General features: G+C 42.7%; 2 protein-coding genes across 2 annotated transcripts; both read left to right on the top strand.

Annotated features, from left to right (window-relative positions):
* Positions 1–427: 427 nt before the first annotated feature.
* On the top strand, positions 428–12,368 carry pkp2 (plakophilin 2). Its single transcript, XM_029665699.2, has 13 exons — positions 428–1,091; positions 1,487–1,557; positions 3,064–3,716; positions 4,429–4,567; positions 4,821–5,028; positions 5,293–5,470; positions 9,637–9,754; positions 10,081–10,242; positions 10,560–10,736; positions 11,029–11,182; positions 11,348–11,540; positions 11,843–11,930; positions 12,035–12,368. The coding sequence occupies exons 1-13, from the start codon at positions 902–904 to the stop codon at positions 12,089–12,091; spliced, it is 2,388 nt and encodes a 795-aa protein (XP_029521559.2). The 5' UTR covers positions 428–901; the 3' UTR covers positions 12,092–12,368.
* Positions 12,369–13,398: 1,030 nt separating this feature from the next.
* LOC115132958 (E3 ubiquitin-protein ligase TRIM65-like) lies at positions 13,399–17,812 on the top strand. The gene is made up of 7 exons (XM_029665709.2): positions 13,399–14,230; positions 14,815–14,910; positions 15,393–15,626; positions 15,858–16,017; positions 16,124–16,168; positions 16,315–16,376; positions 16,472–17,812. The coding sequence occupies exons 1-7, from the start codon at positions 13,916–13,918 to the stop codon at positions 16,676–16,678; spliced, it is 1,119 nt and encodes a 372-aa protein (XP_029521569.2). The 5' UTR covers positions 13,399–13,915; the 3' UTR covers positions 16,679–17,812.
* The last annotated feature ends 1,140 nt before the right edge of the window (positions 17,813–18,952 follow it).

An 18,952-nucleotide genomic window follows, 5' to 3' on the forward strand; every position in this document is an offset into this window, starting at 1 on the left:
CATGTTAGCTAACCCCTAGCCTAGCTAGTGCGAGCCACCTAGTTAACATCAGCCAGGAATGCGTAACATACCGTAAGTTTAGCAAATTAGTTTCATACGAATTGTCATTTGTAACATATACGAAATGGATGATGGACATCTACAAGTTAATACATACCATACTAAACTCATAATAAATGGAATGTCTCGAATTTACATACATAAATAATACAAAATGCTCTGAGACCAGGTTGGGCAGAGAGAAACATTTACAGTTTTACAGACAATTTCCTGCAATGTTTTTACATTTCGCCATAGGGTGGAGACATGTTTGAAGTTTTTATATGATATCTGATGATCAATTAGGGCGTGTCATAATTCGACCATGATTAGATAGCTGTGCTCTAGACTAACTAACCAATCTAAAAAAGTTTTGCTGACATTAACTAACTGAGTGACACAACCAAATTTCGAAATAGCAACTTGTGTATTGTACTAGTCCAACTATCAACAGTAAATTGAGACCCTGACAGTTCCTTAAAAAAAGTGGTTTGGGGGAGACATATCCGCGGGGCTATAATGTGGAGGGCGCCAGTTGCCCATCCCGGATCTACAAGGGTTGCTATTTGCCAGAGAATTGGCCTTGTTGCCTATCAACGATAATATTTTGGGCATTCTTCGCAGCGTGTCCTCGCCTTCCTTATTTGTAAAATGATATTACAGGTGTCGACTATACAGGCCACACCCCAGTGGCAATGAACTCAACTGTCTCGCTTGCACCGGAACGGACTCACTCGAATACTTCACTGTTCGGAAACACCGAGTCACTGTGTATGAACGGATCGAGAAAGGACGATAGTGACACTTTTTATGAATCTGCGGGCTATTTTATGGAATTACACGTTTGGAGAGCTACGGAATCATGGAAGCGCCGCCATTTATTAAGTCGGTTTTACCTGCGCTAGACTCATTCACAGTCGACGCAGATGACACGAGTTTGGCATTACCACCGGAGGATAATACAAAGACTCATTCAACCGACCGGAGTTTTCGTGTTCAGCAACAAGTGCAGCTCACACTTGCTCGTAAGGGCAAAAAGACAACGTCCAATGGTAAAATAGTAGTTTACAATGTGTTTTTAATTGAGTCTGCACGAATAAACAAGGTCTGTGAAGATTAGCCTATTGAAATCGACAAGGGAATTTGAAGGTAGGTGGGGGGGGGCTGTTTAGACATAGTCTACCAGGAAATACAGGACGGGTCGAAACCAGATGCAACCGAATGGACATGCAGGCCTAGTCATTTGTGTCACATTCTTAGTGACATTGTATTTGTCATGATGCTTGAATATAATCGTCTTCTAACATGATTGCAATCTCCTCTAGCCTACTGTATTTGTGGTCCTCTCCATTTACCTTTCCAATAGGAGAGGGCGTGTGTCCAGATGGTAATTAGGGAATTGGTGCGATGGCATGGGCCTTCAGAACACATGTGGTGTGTCTTTCAGGTAGTCTTCATCTATCCAGAAAGCCATCAATTATCACCGGTTCCAGAGATGGAACCTGGTCTAACATGAAGGTAAGGCCTTCCCTATAGTACACAACCCACTATCCACAGTCACAGGTGCTTTAGCCTCCCTAAAGTTAATCAGAGAGCCTGAATGTTAGAAATAACAGCTACGTGATTCAACTCCGGAGCAAGGGACTTCAACCTGCATGGCAGTCAAGTGCAATGTGTCTGGAGGATATGTGAAGTGTTTTTAAAAATATTTTTTACTTGAATTCCATATTTAGTGCGTCACTGAGGTGTTAAACTTCACAAGAAACAACAGGGAAATTAGATTTCTATTTACCCCTAAAATAATTGGTTTTGAATGTACTGCCCATATGGTTTGAATAAAAACAAATTGGATAGTCTCAGGGATGTGCAGCTATTGTAAGCCCCAAGCCCATAGGGCAGAGCGTGTTAGATACCCATCTCAAAAATGTGACAAATAAAGCCTTTCCTCCTGGCACACTTGACATATTTATCGCCCCTTTGTCTGTTCAACCAAGCGCTGAAATTCTATCATCTCGCATAGACAATTTGAATTGAACTGCAGTTTTATTGAATAATATCTTCAAGATTCCTAAAGGAAACCTTACAGGCTGACTACACCGCTCATGTTGCAAAATAAATTCAGAAATCTATATTATTCAATTATTACACCCACACTGCTCGCGTGCGCCAACGAGCGTCTGCATTGCCAAGGGCTAAAATAGAAGTCAGTTCTATTTCTGACGCAGATCACGCTGCAAGTCCTGCCTCTCCCATCTCCTCATTGGTTTATAGAAGCAGGTACCCACGTGCCAGCTCCTCATTGGTTATACCCACGTGGGTGACTGAAAGACGAATGAGGTCAGTGGTGGTAATGCACCTAATTTATGAAAGTTGCCAATCGCAATATAAATTCAAGAGAAGAAAAAGCCTAGGAGGAGGGATGACTAGAAACGATTCAGTTGACCGTTTTATGTGTGAATTAATTGTCGGAGTAGAGGACCTTGTGCATTTCAGGTAAAACAACAACTCAATGTTTTATATCCCAGGACAAATTAGCTAGCAACAGCAAGCTAGCTAAATAGGACAAATTAGCTAGCAAGTGTAAGCTAACTAGCTAAATTGCCATACATGTTTAATGCTTTTTGACCTGTCCCCAAATAATGTAATTGGTTCAGAGTATGTTTTGATATTTTAACCTGCGTGTCGTGATCAAGTTTGGTGTGGGGGTACAAAATAAATGTATGCACGATGGCGCACGCGCGCAGCTGGTTTGGGTTCCGTGTAAGGTGTGGCTTTAAAACACACAATACAGGATGATGCAACAATACAAACAGAACCGTGGTTATTCAGACATCAGAGAGAGCATTTTGTTGGATATTTTTCCCTAAACCTTTTGTGTTGCTTTGAGTCATCAAGACTGTGTCCAATTATATGCAACAGATTTACACAGATGTTTTAGCATTATTACCAGAAATGTCTTTATGGTTGATTCAGTTGTGAGCCTTCTGAAACGGGGGAACATCTGCTTTTCATCTTTCCATGTAGACACACTCATCTTTTGGCCAGGTCGGAGGCAGGGACTTCAGCAGCCTGTCGTCTTTGAAGGAGACTAGAAGAAGTCCGTCTAAGAGGGTGGATTTGACCCCAGTCACCAGCCCCGAGTTACCTCGCTCCCGTCTGGCCTACGGGTCACTCCGTTTCGGAACCTACACCCTCCCCGGCCCTAGCCAGCCGCCCATGATGGGGACTTCAGAGGAGCGGTCGTATGGGACAGACTTGATGCGGCGTTATGCCCATTCAGAAATGGCCCGTAGCACAAGGACACACGCCATCGCTAACGGCGGCAACTACCACTGGGGCCAGTCCCTCAGACAGACTCAAGGGCCTCAGCCACTCTCTGCAGACCACTCATTCCTGTGCAGCAGCCCTGCGATTCGCACCGACAACAGCCCCTACTTGATGGAGGTTCAAAAGGGGGCGAGGAGACAAACAGGCTACGGGTCATTCAATGCTACCCAGAGAACAGAGGGCCTGGCCTGGCTGGGCCAGGTGGGGAAGGAGAGCCAGGGGCATGTGGGAGCAAAATGGCCTCCTTCGTACCCAGCCTCACTGGTCAGCATGGAGGTGGACATGGGCCAGATGAGGGCGGCGGCGGAGCCAGAGATCCAGCAGACAGACGTGAATGAAGTCACTGTGGTGTAAGACGGCTTATGCGTTCCATACAAACCTGAAGATGATTAGATCTGGCAATTAATTTAGTTCTCAAATTAAATGTTATATGTCACATGCTTTGTAAACAACAGGTGTAGACTAACAGTGAAATGCTTACTTACGGGCCCTTCCCAACAATGCAGAGAGAGAAAATAGAGAAATAATAGGAAAGTAATAACAAGTAATAATAAATGCACAATGAGTAAGGATAACTTGCTCGAGGTACCAGTACCGAATTGATTTGCAAGGGTACAAGTTGAGGTAGATATGTACATACTGCATGACTAGGAATAAAGTGACTAGGATAGATAATAAACAGGATAGATTATCAACAGCAGCAAAAAGTGTCAATGCAGTCTAGGTAGCTATTTGGTTAACTGTAACTAGCTATTTAGCAGTTTTATGACTTAGGGGTAGAAGCTGTTCAGGATCCTGTTGGTTCCAGATTTCAGTGGCTTATCTCGGCTGGCACTAAAGCTATTGTAAAAGAGTCTTCCAGAGAATTATTGGTGGTTCAGTTGCTTATCTGCCATTTCAGGTCAATGATTTACCCAGATTCGGTGATGGGTGTATATAATGGAAAGTGTTGTGAGGTTGAGAAATTGGATTAATCAGAATTTGGGATTGATAAAGTGAGTGTGTGTGTGTGTGTTTGTCAATGACAGGAAGTTCCTCTTCAATGCTCTCTCCCATACACAGGAAGTCAGAGAGCAAGGTGCCTGAGCTGACATTGGAGAGGGCAGTGAACCTGCTGGGCCAAGAGAATGAGGAGATGCAGATCACTGCTGCCAGCTTTATTCAAAACCAATGTTTCAACAGTGCTGACGCTAAGAAGATGGTGAGCTGGGGCCCATCTCTACTACTGTTGACTTGCCTGCTCAATTAAGGTTAAAGGCTTTCTGGCCTGTAGGCCTACAATATAGCTGATGTTGATAATACAGTATGTGCCATTTTCAAATAATTGGGTTGGTAGGGGTATTTTCCCTTCAATTTCTATTGAGATTATGTGGGCGATTCGCATGAAAATTCAAGTTGAGCTCACTCTTCATAGGAACAAGGGTAGATGAAGATCTCTGCCTGTCTGTCTCCAGGTGTTCTACCTTCACGGTATACCCAAGCTGATCAAACTGCTGCAGAGCGACAGCGAGGAGCTGGAGCGCATAGCGGCGGGGGCGCTCCGAAACGTCGTCTTCGAGAGCAGCGAGAACAAGATGGAGGTGAAGGACAACAAGGGCGTGGCCCCTGCACTGTGTCTGCTCAGGAGAAGTCGTGACATAGAGACCCGGCGGCAGCTCACTGGTTAGTTTGATGACCTGCTCATGTAGATCTGAAAGAAATTGTCGTAGCACTTTATTAATGACCAGGGCGCGTATTCACAAAGTGCCTCAGAGCAGGAGAGTGGATCTAGGATCAGTTTATCCTTTTAAACCATAATGAATGAGGGGGGCTGATCCTAGATCAGCACTCCTATTCTGAGATGCTTTGTGAATATGTGATTTACATGAACTTACACGGTAAAATGGTAATGACACAGCAGTAACCTAAGAATGAAACGTTCCACAGGGCTGTTGTGGAACCTATCCTCCCATGACCTGCTGAAGGAGCATCTCTCCAAAGAGGCCCTGGAGATCCTGACCACTTCTGTGCTGGTGCCCTGCTCAGGCCTGTCTGAGGGGGAGAACCCCAAAGACTCCATGCTGGCTGACCCAGACACCTTTTACAACGCCACTGGCTGCCTCCGGTAGGTCGTCTGGTCTGGACAAAGGCGTTTATTGACCATTTGTGTGTTTGGCACTGACCTATGTAGAATCTGTGGTCAAGTATTTCTAGGGATCCATCTTAGGGCAGCCTGGGATAGACACTAGGCAGTGGGATGCAGAAAGGGGTATAGTATTTATGTTTGGAATGATCATGAAATCATTTATTGATTGATGGTCATCTGTAGCTTAGTTGGTAGAGTGTGGCGCTTTTCAAAGCCAGCACAGTGGGTTCGATTCCCAGGTCCATCTGTACGTAATGTATGCATGCATGACTAAGTCGCATTGGTTAAAAGCTTCTGCTAAATGGTGTACAGTGCCTTCAGAAGGTATTCACACTCCTTGACTTTTTCCACATTTTGTTGTGTTACAAAGTGGGATTAAAATGGACGTCTTTAAAAAAAATGTAATTCAACAATCTACACAAAATATTCTGTCAAAGTGGAAGATAAAAATATATGTAATATTACACTATAAAACACTAATACATTTGAAGTCGGAAGTTTACATTCACTTAAGTTGGAGTCATTAAAACTCGTTTTTCAAACACTCCACAAATTTCTTGTTAACAAACTATAGTTTTGGCAAGTCGGTTAGGACATCTACTTTGTGCATGACACAAGTTATTTTTCCAACAATTGTTTACAGACAGATTATTTCACTTATAATTCACTGTATCACAATTCCAGTGGGTCAGAAGTTTAGATACACTAAGTTGACTGGGCCTTTAAACAGCTTGGAAAATTCCAGAAAATTATGTCATGGCTTTAGAAGCTTCTGATTGACTCAAATTATGTCAATTAGCCTATTAGAGGTGTACCTGTGGATGTATTTCAAGGCCTACCTTCAAACTCATTGCCTCTTTACTTGACATCATGGGAAAATCAAAATAAATCAGCCAGGACCTCAGAAAAAACATTGTAGACACCCACAAGTCAGGTTCATCCTTGGGAGCAATTTCCATATGCCTGAAGGTACCACGTTCATCTGTACAAACAATAGTATGCCAGTATCAACACCATGGGACCATGCAGCTGTCATACCGCTCAGGAAGGAGACACATTCTTTAGTGCGGAAAAGTGCAAATCAATCCCAGAACAACAGCAAATGACCTTGTGAAGATGCTGAGGAAACGGGTATAACAGTATCTATATCCACAGTAAAACAAGTCCTATATCGACATAACCTGAAAGCCCGCTCAGCAAGGAAGAAGCCAATGCTCCAAAACCGCCATTAAAAAAGCCAGACTGCGGTTTGCAACTGCACATGGGGACAAAGATAATACTTTTTGGAGAAATGTCCTTTGTTCTGCTGAAACAAAAATGGAACCGTTTGGCCATAATGACCATCGTTATGTTTGGAGGAAAAAGTGGGGGGCTTGCAAGCCGAAGAGCACCGTGGCAGCATCGTGTTGTGGGGGTGCTTTGCTGCAGGAGGGACTGGTGCACTTCACAAAATAGATGGCATCATGAGGATGGAAAATTGTGGATATATTGAAGCAACATTTCAAGACATCAGTCAGGAAGTTAAAGCTTGGTTGCAAATGGTTCTTCCAATTGGACCCCAAGCATACTTCCAAAATTGTGGCAAAATGGCTTAAGGACAACAAAGTCAATGTATTGGAGTGGCCATCACACAGCCCTGACCTGCCAAAATTTGTTGGCAGAACTGAAAAAGTGTGTGCGAGCAAGGAGGCCTACAAACCTGACTCGGTTACACAAGCTCTGTCAGGAGGAATGGGCCAAAATTCACCCAACTTACTGTGGGAAGCTTGCGGAAGGCTACCCGAAACGTTTGACCCAAGTTTAAAAAATTTAAGGCAATGCTACCAAATGCTAATTGAGTGTATATAAACTTCTGACCCTTTGGGAATGTGATGAAAGAAATATAAGCTGAATTAAATCATTCTCTCTACTATTATTCTGACATTTCACATTCTTACACAGGACATTTTTACTTGGATTAAATGTCAGGAATTGTTGAACTGAGTATAAATGTATTTGGCTGAGGTGTATGTGAACTTCTGACTTCAACTGTATATCTTGACTAGATAAGTATTCAACACCCTGAGTCAATACATGTTAGAATCACCTTTGACTGGGAGTCTTTCTCTGCAAGTCTCTTAAGAGCTTTGCACACCTGGATTGTACAATATTTGCCCACTTATTAATGAGAGAATTCTTCAAGCTCTGTCAAATTGGTTGTTGATGATAACTAGACAGGCATTTTCTAGTCTCGCTGTAGATTTAAGTCAAAACTGTAACTAGGCCACTAGGCCATTCAAGAACATATATTTTCTTTTTAGCAACTCCAGTGTATATTTGGCCTTGTATTTTAGGTAATTGCCCTGCTGAAAGGGGAATTTGTCTCTGGGTCTGTTGGAAAGCTGACTGAACCAAGTTTTCCCTCTAGGATTTTGTCTATGCTTAGCTCTTCTGTTTATTTTTATCCTAAAAAACTCCCTAGTCCTTGCAAATGACAATCATACCCATAAGATGATGCAGCCACCACCATGCTTGAAAATATGAAGAGAGGTACTCTGTTTGATTTGCTTTGTATTCAGGACAAAAAGTAAATTTCTTTGCCATGTTTTTTTGCAGTTTTACTGAGCGGTTTCCTCTCTGGGAACTGAGTTAGGAACAGTGTCTGTATCTTTGTAGTGACTGGGTGTATTGACACACCATCCAAAGTGTAATTAATAATTTCAACATGATCAAAGTGATATTCAATGTCTTTTTTTTTTTACCCATCTGCCTCTTCGTGAGGCATTGGCAACAAAAAACAACCTTCCTGGTCTTTTTTTTTGTTCAATCTTTAAAATTCTCTGTTCAACTGCGGGACCATACAGATAATTGTATGTGTGGGGTACAGAGAAGGTGTCATTCAAAAATCATGTTAATATTATTGCACACAGTGAGTCGATGCTACTTTATTATGTGACTTAAGCACATATTTGTACTCTAAAAGGGTTGAATACTTATTGACTCAAGACATTTCAGCTTTTCATTTTGAATTCCTTTGTTAACATTGCTAAAAACATAATTCCACTTTAACATTACTGGGTATTGTGTGTAGATCAGTGACACAATCTCAATTGAATTCATTTAAAATTTTTGTCTGTAACGCAACAAAATGTGGAACGAGTGAAGGGGTGTGAATACTTTCTGAAGGGACCAATTATTATACGGTGACCCAGGCGGTTCATGTCCAATCCATCTCTCGCCACAGTGTTACTTCTCACAAGGCTTTGTCAAGATGATTATATTTCTCTCTGACAGCCTCCTCGCCATGAGTGAGAACTGTGAGGTTCCTCCAAGGCCATTGTCATCCTGTTACTCCTTTCTACCTGGCAAAACAGGCATGAGCAGCAACGCTCTGGAAACAATATCCTGCATACCTTGTGTTCCTGTTGATCTGACAGCCATTGATTTGGTTTGGCACAGATATACCACCTGACAAACACAACATGGTATAACAAGTAGTGTTTTGCTTTTGCCTAGCAACCGATACAACTGAAAACAGGCAGGGACTAAATTATTAATGGAGCTCTCTTCCTCTTAGTGGCTCTAGTAGAATTGAAACCTCAATCCATATTGGCTGGTGCTATCAAGCCCTGGCAACTATTGACTTGTGTAACTCTGAGGAATTCCTCAGTCTTTGGCCTGATTTTAAAACGAAAACACAACACTCCAACTCACAGCCATAACCTTGGGCCATCACTAATGTTACTGTATTTGACTTGACGTTGACAAAAAGGCTGCAGACTTTTTAGGAATAAATAATTACCATTTGGTCACATGTATTGAGGCAACTCATGTTTTTGCTTGACTTCATCTAAAAGGAAGTGGAACAGTTGACTCATTGACCAGGGGTTGAAATTAAAGTGAAAGATTAACTCGTGTTGCTCATTTGCTTATGTTTCCTTTGTGCTTGAAACGCGTTGCTATCTCTCAACACATAGACATGTTATTACAGTGACCTGTTGTAATGGCTTTCTCTGCAGATAACAGAAAAGCTTTTTAAAGTACACCAAATATCTCTCTGCTACAAACATTTAGCCAGTTTGGACAATGTCTAGAATGTAGAATGTAAAGAATGCTTTTGTTGTTGCCTAGTGGCGATAATGACAACCTGTCATTGTTGTTGTCAGAAACATAAGCTCGACTGGTCCAGAAGGGAGAAAAGCCATGCGGCAGTGTGAGAACCTTATTGACTCCCTGGTGTACTACATCCGCGGGACGATAGCTGACTACAAGCCTGATGACAAGGTACTGCATGTGAAGGACTAAAGTAACATTTACTAAGCTTTTGTGCAAAATGTTCACTTGTTTCTTTTCGTTACGAGCGTTACTAAACATTTGTAGGTCGACTAAATATTGACACAGGGAAATTAAACAAGACTGTTTTTGCCTATATTTTATCAATTTGTCTCTAGAACAACTTCATCTCGCATTTAGTGTTGAAATATTGAGAACATCGTGAACCAGCTGTTCTCAATTTTTTTTAATGTATATATTTTTTTACAATAGACATTGCAGAATATTTGATCTTAAAATCATAGTCCCCTGAACAGAACCACTTCTCTCCTTCACAGTCCACAGAGAACTGTGTGTGCATCCTACATAACCTCTCCTACCAGATGGAGATGGAGCTTCCACAGAAGTTGGCCAGCGAGCTCCATGAGTCTCGACTCAACCTGGCTCCAAAGACCAAGACCCCCGGCTGTTTCGGCTCCCGCAGTGCCAAAATCATCCAGGTGGGCTCCCATCACCTCTGTTGTGGCTGTTATCATCTTTGTTGCCCTTATGTACTTGACATGCCCTGTTTATCTGGTTAAAAATGAGTTATTACCACTAAAGTAAATTGGCAATGCCTATGTTATGGATAAGCCGCCTTGTTAATTAAGTGGTGAAGCATACATTTTGAACGGACTCTTTAAGCCCGGTTTTCTTTGACAAATGTAATTGTTAAAAGCCTTATACACATGAATTGAAAATGAATGTGAAACCTGGTATCTGGGAGTTAACAGGAGGCCCTTTCATTCAAAGTTTTCTGGTTGTTTTGGTCCTATAGCGTCTTGAACCAAAGCGCCCTCTGCTGGAGGAGAAGGGTAGTCCCTGTGGGATAGAGTGGCTGTGGAGCGCCATCACTGTGCGCATGTACCTGTCAATTATGGCCCGCAGCATCTGTCCCTACACCCAGGAGGCTGCCATCGGAGCCCTGCAGAACATCACAGCTGGGAACGGCCTGGTAAGGCTTTATCACAGATATATTGCCAGGTCGCAATTGTAAATGAGAACTTGTTCTCAACTTGCCTAGCTGGTTAAATAAAGGTGAAATAAATAAATAAAATATGGGCTATGTACTCTTCTGGGAGTGTGGAATTGATTTGACCATGGGTTTGATTGGAATAACTACAATACAACCATCTATGTTGTCATGACTTGACTGTATAGTAAGTATTACATTGATGTGAATACTATATTATGCATTACTATATTCACTATCAGTTGATGTTTGGCTCATGGCTCTGTATGGGCAGGTATCCCAGGCCATCGCCCACACCATAGTACAGCGGGAGAATGGTCTACTCCAGGCCATGAAGATGCTCCAGGAAGGAGGGATGGTTGTGAAGAAGACTGCTGTGTCCCTGCTATGTAACATCTCACGCTACAGAGAGCTTCACGCTCACATTGGTGAGCTGTGAATTGACTCATCAACCGCAATGTTTTAGTCCTACTTAAGTCCCACAAAGTATTTGTTTTTGGACTTGTAAGTGTATGTAAAAGCACAGCAGCATAAAAACCTACCACTGTAGAAAATCAAACAATCTCTCACGAAGCGTTCCACTCTCTCTGTAGTCAAACAGGTGTTGCCACAGCTGGTGGTCATGTTACCCAACTCGGACACGAGCACAGACCTGCCTATAGAGGTGACTGTGTCCCTGTGCCACATCCTCATCAACCTGAGCCAGGATGAGACGCAGCACGTCAGGGCCATCGTCAACCACGGGGCGCTGCCCAAGATCATCAACATCAGCGCAAAGGACAACGGGTCAGTGGGTAGCTTCTGAAGACCATGGCTGTGTTCCAGGCTGACTACATTGCCTGGATTTAACATGTCCACTAACCACATCATGATATACTGCACGTAGTAATCTGATGCCCGACTGCACAGTCGATGTGGCACTGTTGGTTGAGGCTATGCAAAGACTGTAGTTGGCCTTAAAATGCACTGTATTATTCCTGAACATTGTGAGTTGGATTGGAGGGAATTTATTTTAATCTGTTAAACCTCTTCCCTTGCTTTATACTGTTCCTTTTATGTCCGATGACAGTAACCTTGTGTCCCTTTAGGTTTGGTCCCACCAGGGCTGGCCAGGCAGCCTGCATCCTACTACACAGCATGTGGAGCCACTCAGAGCTCCACAGGGCCTATAGGAAGGTGAGGTCCCTACACAGTATAACCTCTAAAGGATAAGAAACATTTTGTGTGGTGACAATAGTTTTTAATTAATCTGTGTTGCTTTTCCTCTCATCATTTGGTAGGCTGGATATAGAAAAGCAGACTTCGTCAACAGCAGGACATCAAAGGCTGTACATTAAATATGGGACTAAGTGGACAATCACAAAGCATTGTGCTGATTGAGGCAATAGTGTAGTTTCTCTTCTGTGTGGACTTGGATGACTCAATTCACTGCTTTATAAAATACTTGTTTTGTGTGTTGACTTCTCCACTATGTGAGGTGTTACATTTACGTGTGTGTGTGTGTGTGTGTGTCTGTCTGTTCCAGTAACAACAATTGCTGCAAGCTCTTGGCAGCAGAACATGTTCTCTACAATGGGGGAAAAAATGATTAAAAACAAAACTGATGGAGGATCAGCAATGACTTGAATTCCATTTGAAGGAAGGATTTTGAGGAAGAAAATGAATCAGCATAGAAGTGGGAGACAAGATGAGGTTAATATTATGATGTATGTTAGTCTAATGAATGACATAACTGACGTTGTAAAATATAGTTTTGATGTTAACATAGTTGGGGATGTAAACAATATTAAATTACTACCTGTAAGGTCTATAAAAAAAGGTCTACAATCATGGATTTTTTTATTTTTGTGGGGGGGGCACGAACGTCGCAGAAAGACATGGTTTCTTATTCTACACGTCACAGGGCAAGTTTGTTCTACAGAGAAATTTGCTTTCTGGATGTAACAATGTTGCGTCCTGCTGAAAGCACTCCTGGTTTGATATCTCTGTAATGCAAATAATCACTATAAACTAGAGGGTTGCAGAGTGCTGAAAAAAATGCCTAAAAGCCACAAAATATTTTATCAATCTGAAGTTGATAGCTGTGCTTCAGTTTTCGAGTAAATATTTGTATATACATATTTGTTAGCCTACACATTGCACTCGATATTACTTGGGAACTGCATGGTTAGGTAGGTGTTAAATCGTTTTGTTACTACAATGTTTTACTACTTTGCTTAAAAGAAAATAAATGGTTTAATCATTAAGGTTGAATGATTATTTTGTGGCGGTAGTCTTGACAGCAAAGACGCAGCACTTTATACACCCAGCCACCTCCCAACTGCATCTCTTTGGTTAGCTGGAACGTTGATCGGCTGCGCTTGTATGTCATCCCCGGCAAACGTCAGATCCATTTAGGCCTATAGATGACTTCTCATTTCTATTTTTGGCTCTTAGCCTGACTACTTATCATGTTTTCCAGGATGTAAGGGACAAATCAGGGCTTCGCGCTATACATACATGACAACGGCAAAGACACTAACGAACTATTGTAGACAGACGGGTTACCTGCCACAATGTTACCAATGGGCAGATTCGATTATGCTGAACCGCGGGGCATCGGGCATAACCCCGTCACGTCATTGGGCGAAAGCGGGGAGGGAGGTGCTCTTTTCTCGAATTGAATAGTAATCTGCACCAATCGGTCATTTTAGCAACAAGGCATCGTCCACAAACATGAACATATTATCCATAACATGTTAGAATTTTCTAACTGGTGTTCATTGAATCCTAGTTATTAGCTACTATATACGTGCTGAATTAGGTCTACGTCAATTTTGTTTTGAGACGATTTCGCCCTGGCCTTTGAACGGGGCACCTGGTTCACGCCCGGGAGGCAGCCCGGTTCCAAATCGAATGCAATAAACTTTCAGCCGAAGCGAAACACGCCTACACGGGCGCCCGGACGGGATGAATCGAACCCCTCAATGTTCCGGTATAGCGGACACGTCTGGGATTTCCGAGATTACCCACGACCCAACCCAAACAGGAAGTGTAAACACTTCTCACGTAACAGCAGCGCATGTGATAGCCTTTCTCTTCGACTCCTCAGCATTCACCACTTGGGACTCTGATACTGTTTTGCTCAGTTGGTTGGTGTGTGCACCAGAATACTCGAGGCCATGGACTCGATCAGTTGTTCGATCTGCCTGGATCTACTGAAGGATCCAGTGACTATTCCCTGTGGACACAGCTACTGTAAAGGCTGTATCAAGGGATATTGGAGTCTTGATGACCAAAAGGGAATTCACAGCTGCCCCCAGTGCCGACAGACCTTCACCCCAAGACCTGCTCTGAACAGAAACATTCTGCTGGCTGAGTTGGTAGAGAAATTGAAGACAGATTTCAAAACGGTTCCCTCTGCTTCTTGTGTCTCTGGACCTGAAGATGTGAAATGTGATCGTGATGACTCAGCCGCAGAGAGGACGGAGAAACAGGTAGGCCTAAGGATCTAGAACATTATACTGCCATCTATAATGTATTATATTTAGAGATCAGCTTCATTATTGCTGACTGTTTTGCCAGGAACTGGAAGAGCAGGAAATTCCAGCCAACTCCAAAGTTGAGCTGTTCCAGTGACACACACTCTGGGTTCAGTATCACATAATCCACAATTAGGTTCTTATTTGTAAATTCTCTATTCTGCTTTCAAATTGACTGATGATAGTCAAAAACCAACTCTGTTAGACAAAATAGGCTGTCACAACAAAATCACTTTAAAACAAACAAAGGATGGAGTAGATTACAGTAAACAGCAGGATGGGCCAGATAACATCCAGACCGAATCTTCAAAAGTCAAAGGTCACTCATTTACATACACTGCAGAGGTATGAACTCTGAACTATCGTAACCTTTTTGTCTTGAAGGCACTCATTTATCATTTAATTTAGTCTAAGTGATTTGTTTAGCATAATCATGTTTTTGCCATATGACAGTATTTCCCCACTCAAAAACATAACTTGGTCGATTATGAAAACTGTTGTCCATTTTGGTAATAATTTGAAAATGTTATTCTCTTCAGGGGCAGCTGAGGGAGAAACGGCAGCAAGTCGGGCTGAGAATCTTTGTGAGAGAGAAGGAGATGCAGGACATAAGACAGGCGGTGATGTCCCTTTCAGTGAGTATTTATTAACCATTTAGAGTATGTACATTTATTTTCCAGAAAGTTATGTACTATTTCTAAACTAAAACCAGGGAGGAGCCTAATACCACTGGGACACACTATAGGGACTGATTGTCTGGGGTCTAGGCATAGAGAATGATAGAGGCCTCTAGTGGCCAAAAGGCCATATTAGCATGGGCAGTGCTGTAGAGGGCTTCTACCATTTTAATTTAGTCAACTGGGTGGGACTTCATTGGCTGATCCCTCCTGGTGATCTTGTTGGAGTCATGTCCAGCGAGATCATCAGGAGGGATCAGCCAATTGTGAGGAAGAAAATGTACTAGTCAAAATGGAGACCACAATTGCGCTGGCCATGCTATCACAGATGCTATAATGACACAATGCAAAGAGGAGTTATCTATGGGTCTAGGTGAGTGCAGAGTGAATGTGCTGGTTAAAATGGCCCCCCTTTCTTCTCTCTTCTTCTCTCGTAACAGCTTTCAGCACAGGCAGCAGTGGAGCACTGTGAGCTGGTCTTTGCTGAGCTGATCCGCTCCATTGAGAGAAGGCGCTGTGAGGTGAAGGAGCTGATCAGCGCCCACCAGAGGGCGGCAGTAAGCCAGGCTGAAGGACTCCTGGTGCGAATGGAGCAGGAGATAGCTGAGCTGAAGAGGAGAGACAAGGAGCTGGAGCAGCTCGCACAAACAGAGGATAACATTCATTTCCTCAAGGTGACATCACTCTTTCTATCCACAGTGGCAGGGTGGTGTTCAGAGCTAGGCACGAAACTACCTGAGCTTGTTCAATAGGAATGTTTATTTTTGTTTCATAATATGTTCCTCGTTTGTGCCCATTGAACATGACCTAGGATTCCTTACTTCTACACAACATATAACCTCTGAGCTCCAGAATTCTGCAATTTTCTTATTGTCTATTCTTCCTCTCTCTCTCGCTCGCTGTAGACTTTCCAGTCTCTTTGTGTGGCTCCTGGATCTGAGCTCTTACCCTATATCACTGCCAACCAGCACTTCTCCTTTGAGGAAGTGAAGAGCTCCATCTCTGGAATGATGGAGCGACTGGAGGATGTATTGAAGGAGGAAATGGTCCAGATACCTGGAAAAGGTAAGTGTTACAGATATAGTGAAGATAACCAAATATTTTAACTTTCTGTTAAATGCTTCTTGATTATAAATGAATACATCCATTTGTCTGCCTATATACAATATAGTAACGGCTGTCTCCGAAGTCTATGTCCTCAGCCCAAGACCAGAATGTGAGTAATACACACACAGACACACACACACACACACACACACACAATGAGTTGATATTTCATCTTTGTTTAATGTTGTATATATTTGTATTGAATGCTTCTTCATTAAACATTAATTACTCAATGTATCTCCCTACTCTATATAGTAATGGCTGCTGCTGAAGTACATTTCATCATGAGCCCAAGACCAGAGTGGAGTTCTTGGAGAGTAAGTAATACCGTCAAACACACACAAACACACACACACACAGACCTTATCACGACTGCATATTTCACCTTCTTTTAATTTTTTCATTTTCTTAGACTACTGCCATCTCACGTTGGATCCCAACTCGGCGTATCAACACCTGCGTCTGTCTGAGTGCAATAGAGAAGTGTCATGGAGTGACAAGGCTCTGTCTTATTCTGACCACCCAGACAGATTCACAGACCACTACCAGGTGTTGTGTAAAGAGGATCTGTCTGGAACCCGCTACTGTGAGGTGGATAGGAGGGGGGAGTGTGAGGTAGCCATCACATACAGAAGCATCAGCAGGAAGGGCGGATTGGAATGTTGCTTTGGTTCCAATGATCAGTCCTGGAGTTTGGTGTGTCGCAACTCGAGTTGTTCCTATTGGCACAATAAGAATAGGACTGATATCCCTGTCCCCTGCTCCACCAGAGTAGGAGTGTATCTGGACAGCAGGGCAGGGACTCTGGCCTTCTACAGCGTCTCGGATACAATGACCCTCCTCCACAGAGTCCAGACCACATTCACTGAGGACCTCTGTGCTGGGTTTTGGGTTGGTCCTGGTTGTGGATCATCTGTGGCTCTGAGTTGACTGAACATCATAGAATCAAGTGTATTTCAAGTCAAATTTGATTTGTCAAATGCGCCGAATACAACAGGTGTAGGCTTTACTGTGCTTACTTACGAGCCCTTTCCCAACAAAACTGAGTTAAACAATAGGGGGAAAAATGAAGGAAACAGTGACACAATAAAATGACGAGGCTATATAAAAGTTGTACCTGTACTGACTCAATGTGCAGGGGTACGAGGTAATATGTACATGTAGGTAAGGGTAAAAGTGACTAGGCAATCAGGATGGATAATAAACAGAGTAGCAGCAGTGTATGCGAAGAGTGTGAAAGTGTGTCTGTGTCAGTGTAGTATGTGTGAGTGTATAGAGCCAGTGCTCTATGCACAAGGGGGTCAATGAAAATAGTCCGGGTAGACATTTGATTAATTGTTGTGGTCTTATGGCTTCGGGGTAGAAGCTGTTCAGGTGCCCTTTGGTCTCAGACTTGGCACTCCTGTACCTCTTGTTATGTGGTAGCAGAGAGAACAGTCTATGACATGGGTGGCTGGAGTCTTTGAAAAATGTTTAGGGCCTTCCTCTGACACCGCCTGGTATAGAGGTCCTGGATGGCAGGGAGCTCAGCCCCAGTGACAAATAGGAAGGAAATATAAGACCGATCACTTGGGAAAGTTGGAGAAAGTTGATTTGCTTAAAATCGTGACCTGGATGAAGGGAGTTGACACTTCATTTAGGAGTCCTGCTGCGAAGCCGCTCTTTATCTACAATGTTTGATTCCAGCTTTACTAATGGGGGAGGAGTGGGGCCATTGTTTTAAAGATTACAATAATAAATTAAATAAATCATTTTTGTTTGTAGTATCATTTCTAACTTGATAAAATAAAGAACAAAACTAAGTTCCTGAGAGGGGGGGGGGGGGGGTTAGAGTTAGTATTGGGGAGTTGTTGTTTTGTTACGTGAGAATAAACAGGAGATGGAATTTGGGTGATTGATATGGTGGGGAACAGCTCTAGATCCACTTACACTGTTGTGGTGCTTCCCCTTGACCATCCTCTGTGTTTTTGTCTTGGTTTGGTTCAGTCAATCAATCAAATGTATTTATAAAGCCCCTTTTTACATCAGCTGATGTCACAAAGTGCTGTACAGAAACCCAGCCTAAAACCCCAAACAACAAGCATTGCAGATGTAGAAGCACCTTGATCTTGTCAATTGACTCTCTTTTTAAATGACATGGAATGCTTTTCGATAAAGGACAGGATTTAGTAAGACTTTACTGAGAATAATACATTTTAATTTCTTACACCTCTTTGACCTGGAGGAAAATACAATACATCCCAACTTGCAACCTGCCTATTTAAAACAAAACATATATTTTTTTCTTTTATCCAATTGAGTAATGTTGACATTTGTGACCATTTAACCATGTACAATGTATTTAAACAGGCAACCAATAGATGCCAAAGCTGACAGTACAGTGGATCTTCTGTAAAATAGATCTAATGAAACTGTAGGAGGACAGATGAAGATTAGAGTGGGGCTCTGTTTCTGCTGCTTGCCCAAGGTGGTTTCAGTCTCATGTCCGTAGTCCCTGGACAGTCATGTGCCTGTGCAGCAGTAGCTACCTCTTGACTTTCATGCATCTAAGCAGTGATAACCCTGTTGTGGTGTGGAGTGTAGCTGCAATGCGGTACTGCTGGAGGGGGGAGGTGCAGGGGGGCTGAGGGCCAAGGAACATCATTCCTCCTACAGAGGGCTGACACTCAACACACACAGAAACCATATGTTTACTGTACTCTGGGTAATGGTCATCCCACTCGGCACACACTGGTTAAATAAACACTGTTTACACTTCATTTCAGTTAAATAAACATTGAATTTATATCTGTGCCCAGTGGGATGTTACTAACACTGACTTTGAATTGTCCCCTACTGAATCATATAATTTCTCTATCCACAAAATTACCAGTTACAAAAAAAATGAGCATGT

This window comes from Oncorhynchus nerka, linkage group LG8 (assembly GCF_034236695.1).
Source record: "Oncorhynchus nerka isolate Pitt River linkage group LG8, Oner_Uvic_2.0, whole genome shotgun sequence".
Taxonomy (NCBI): Eukaryota; Metazoa; Chordata; class Actinopteri; order Salmoniformes; family Salmonidae; genus Oncorhynchus; species Oncorhynchus nerka.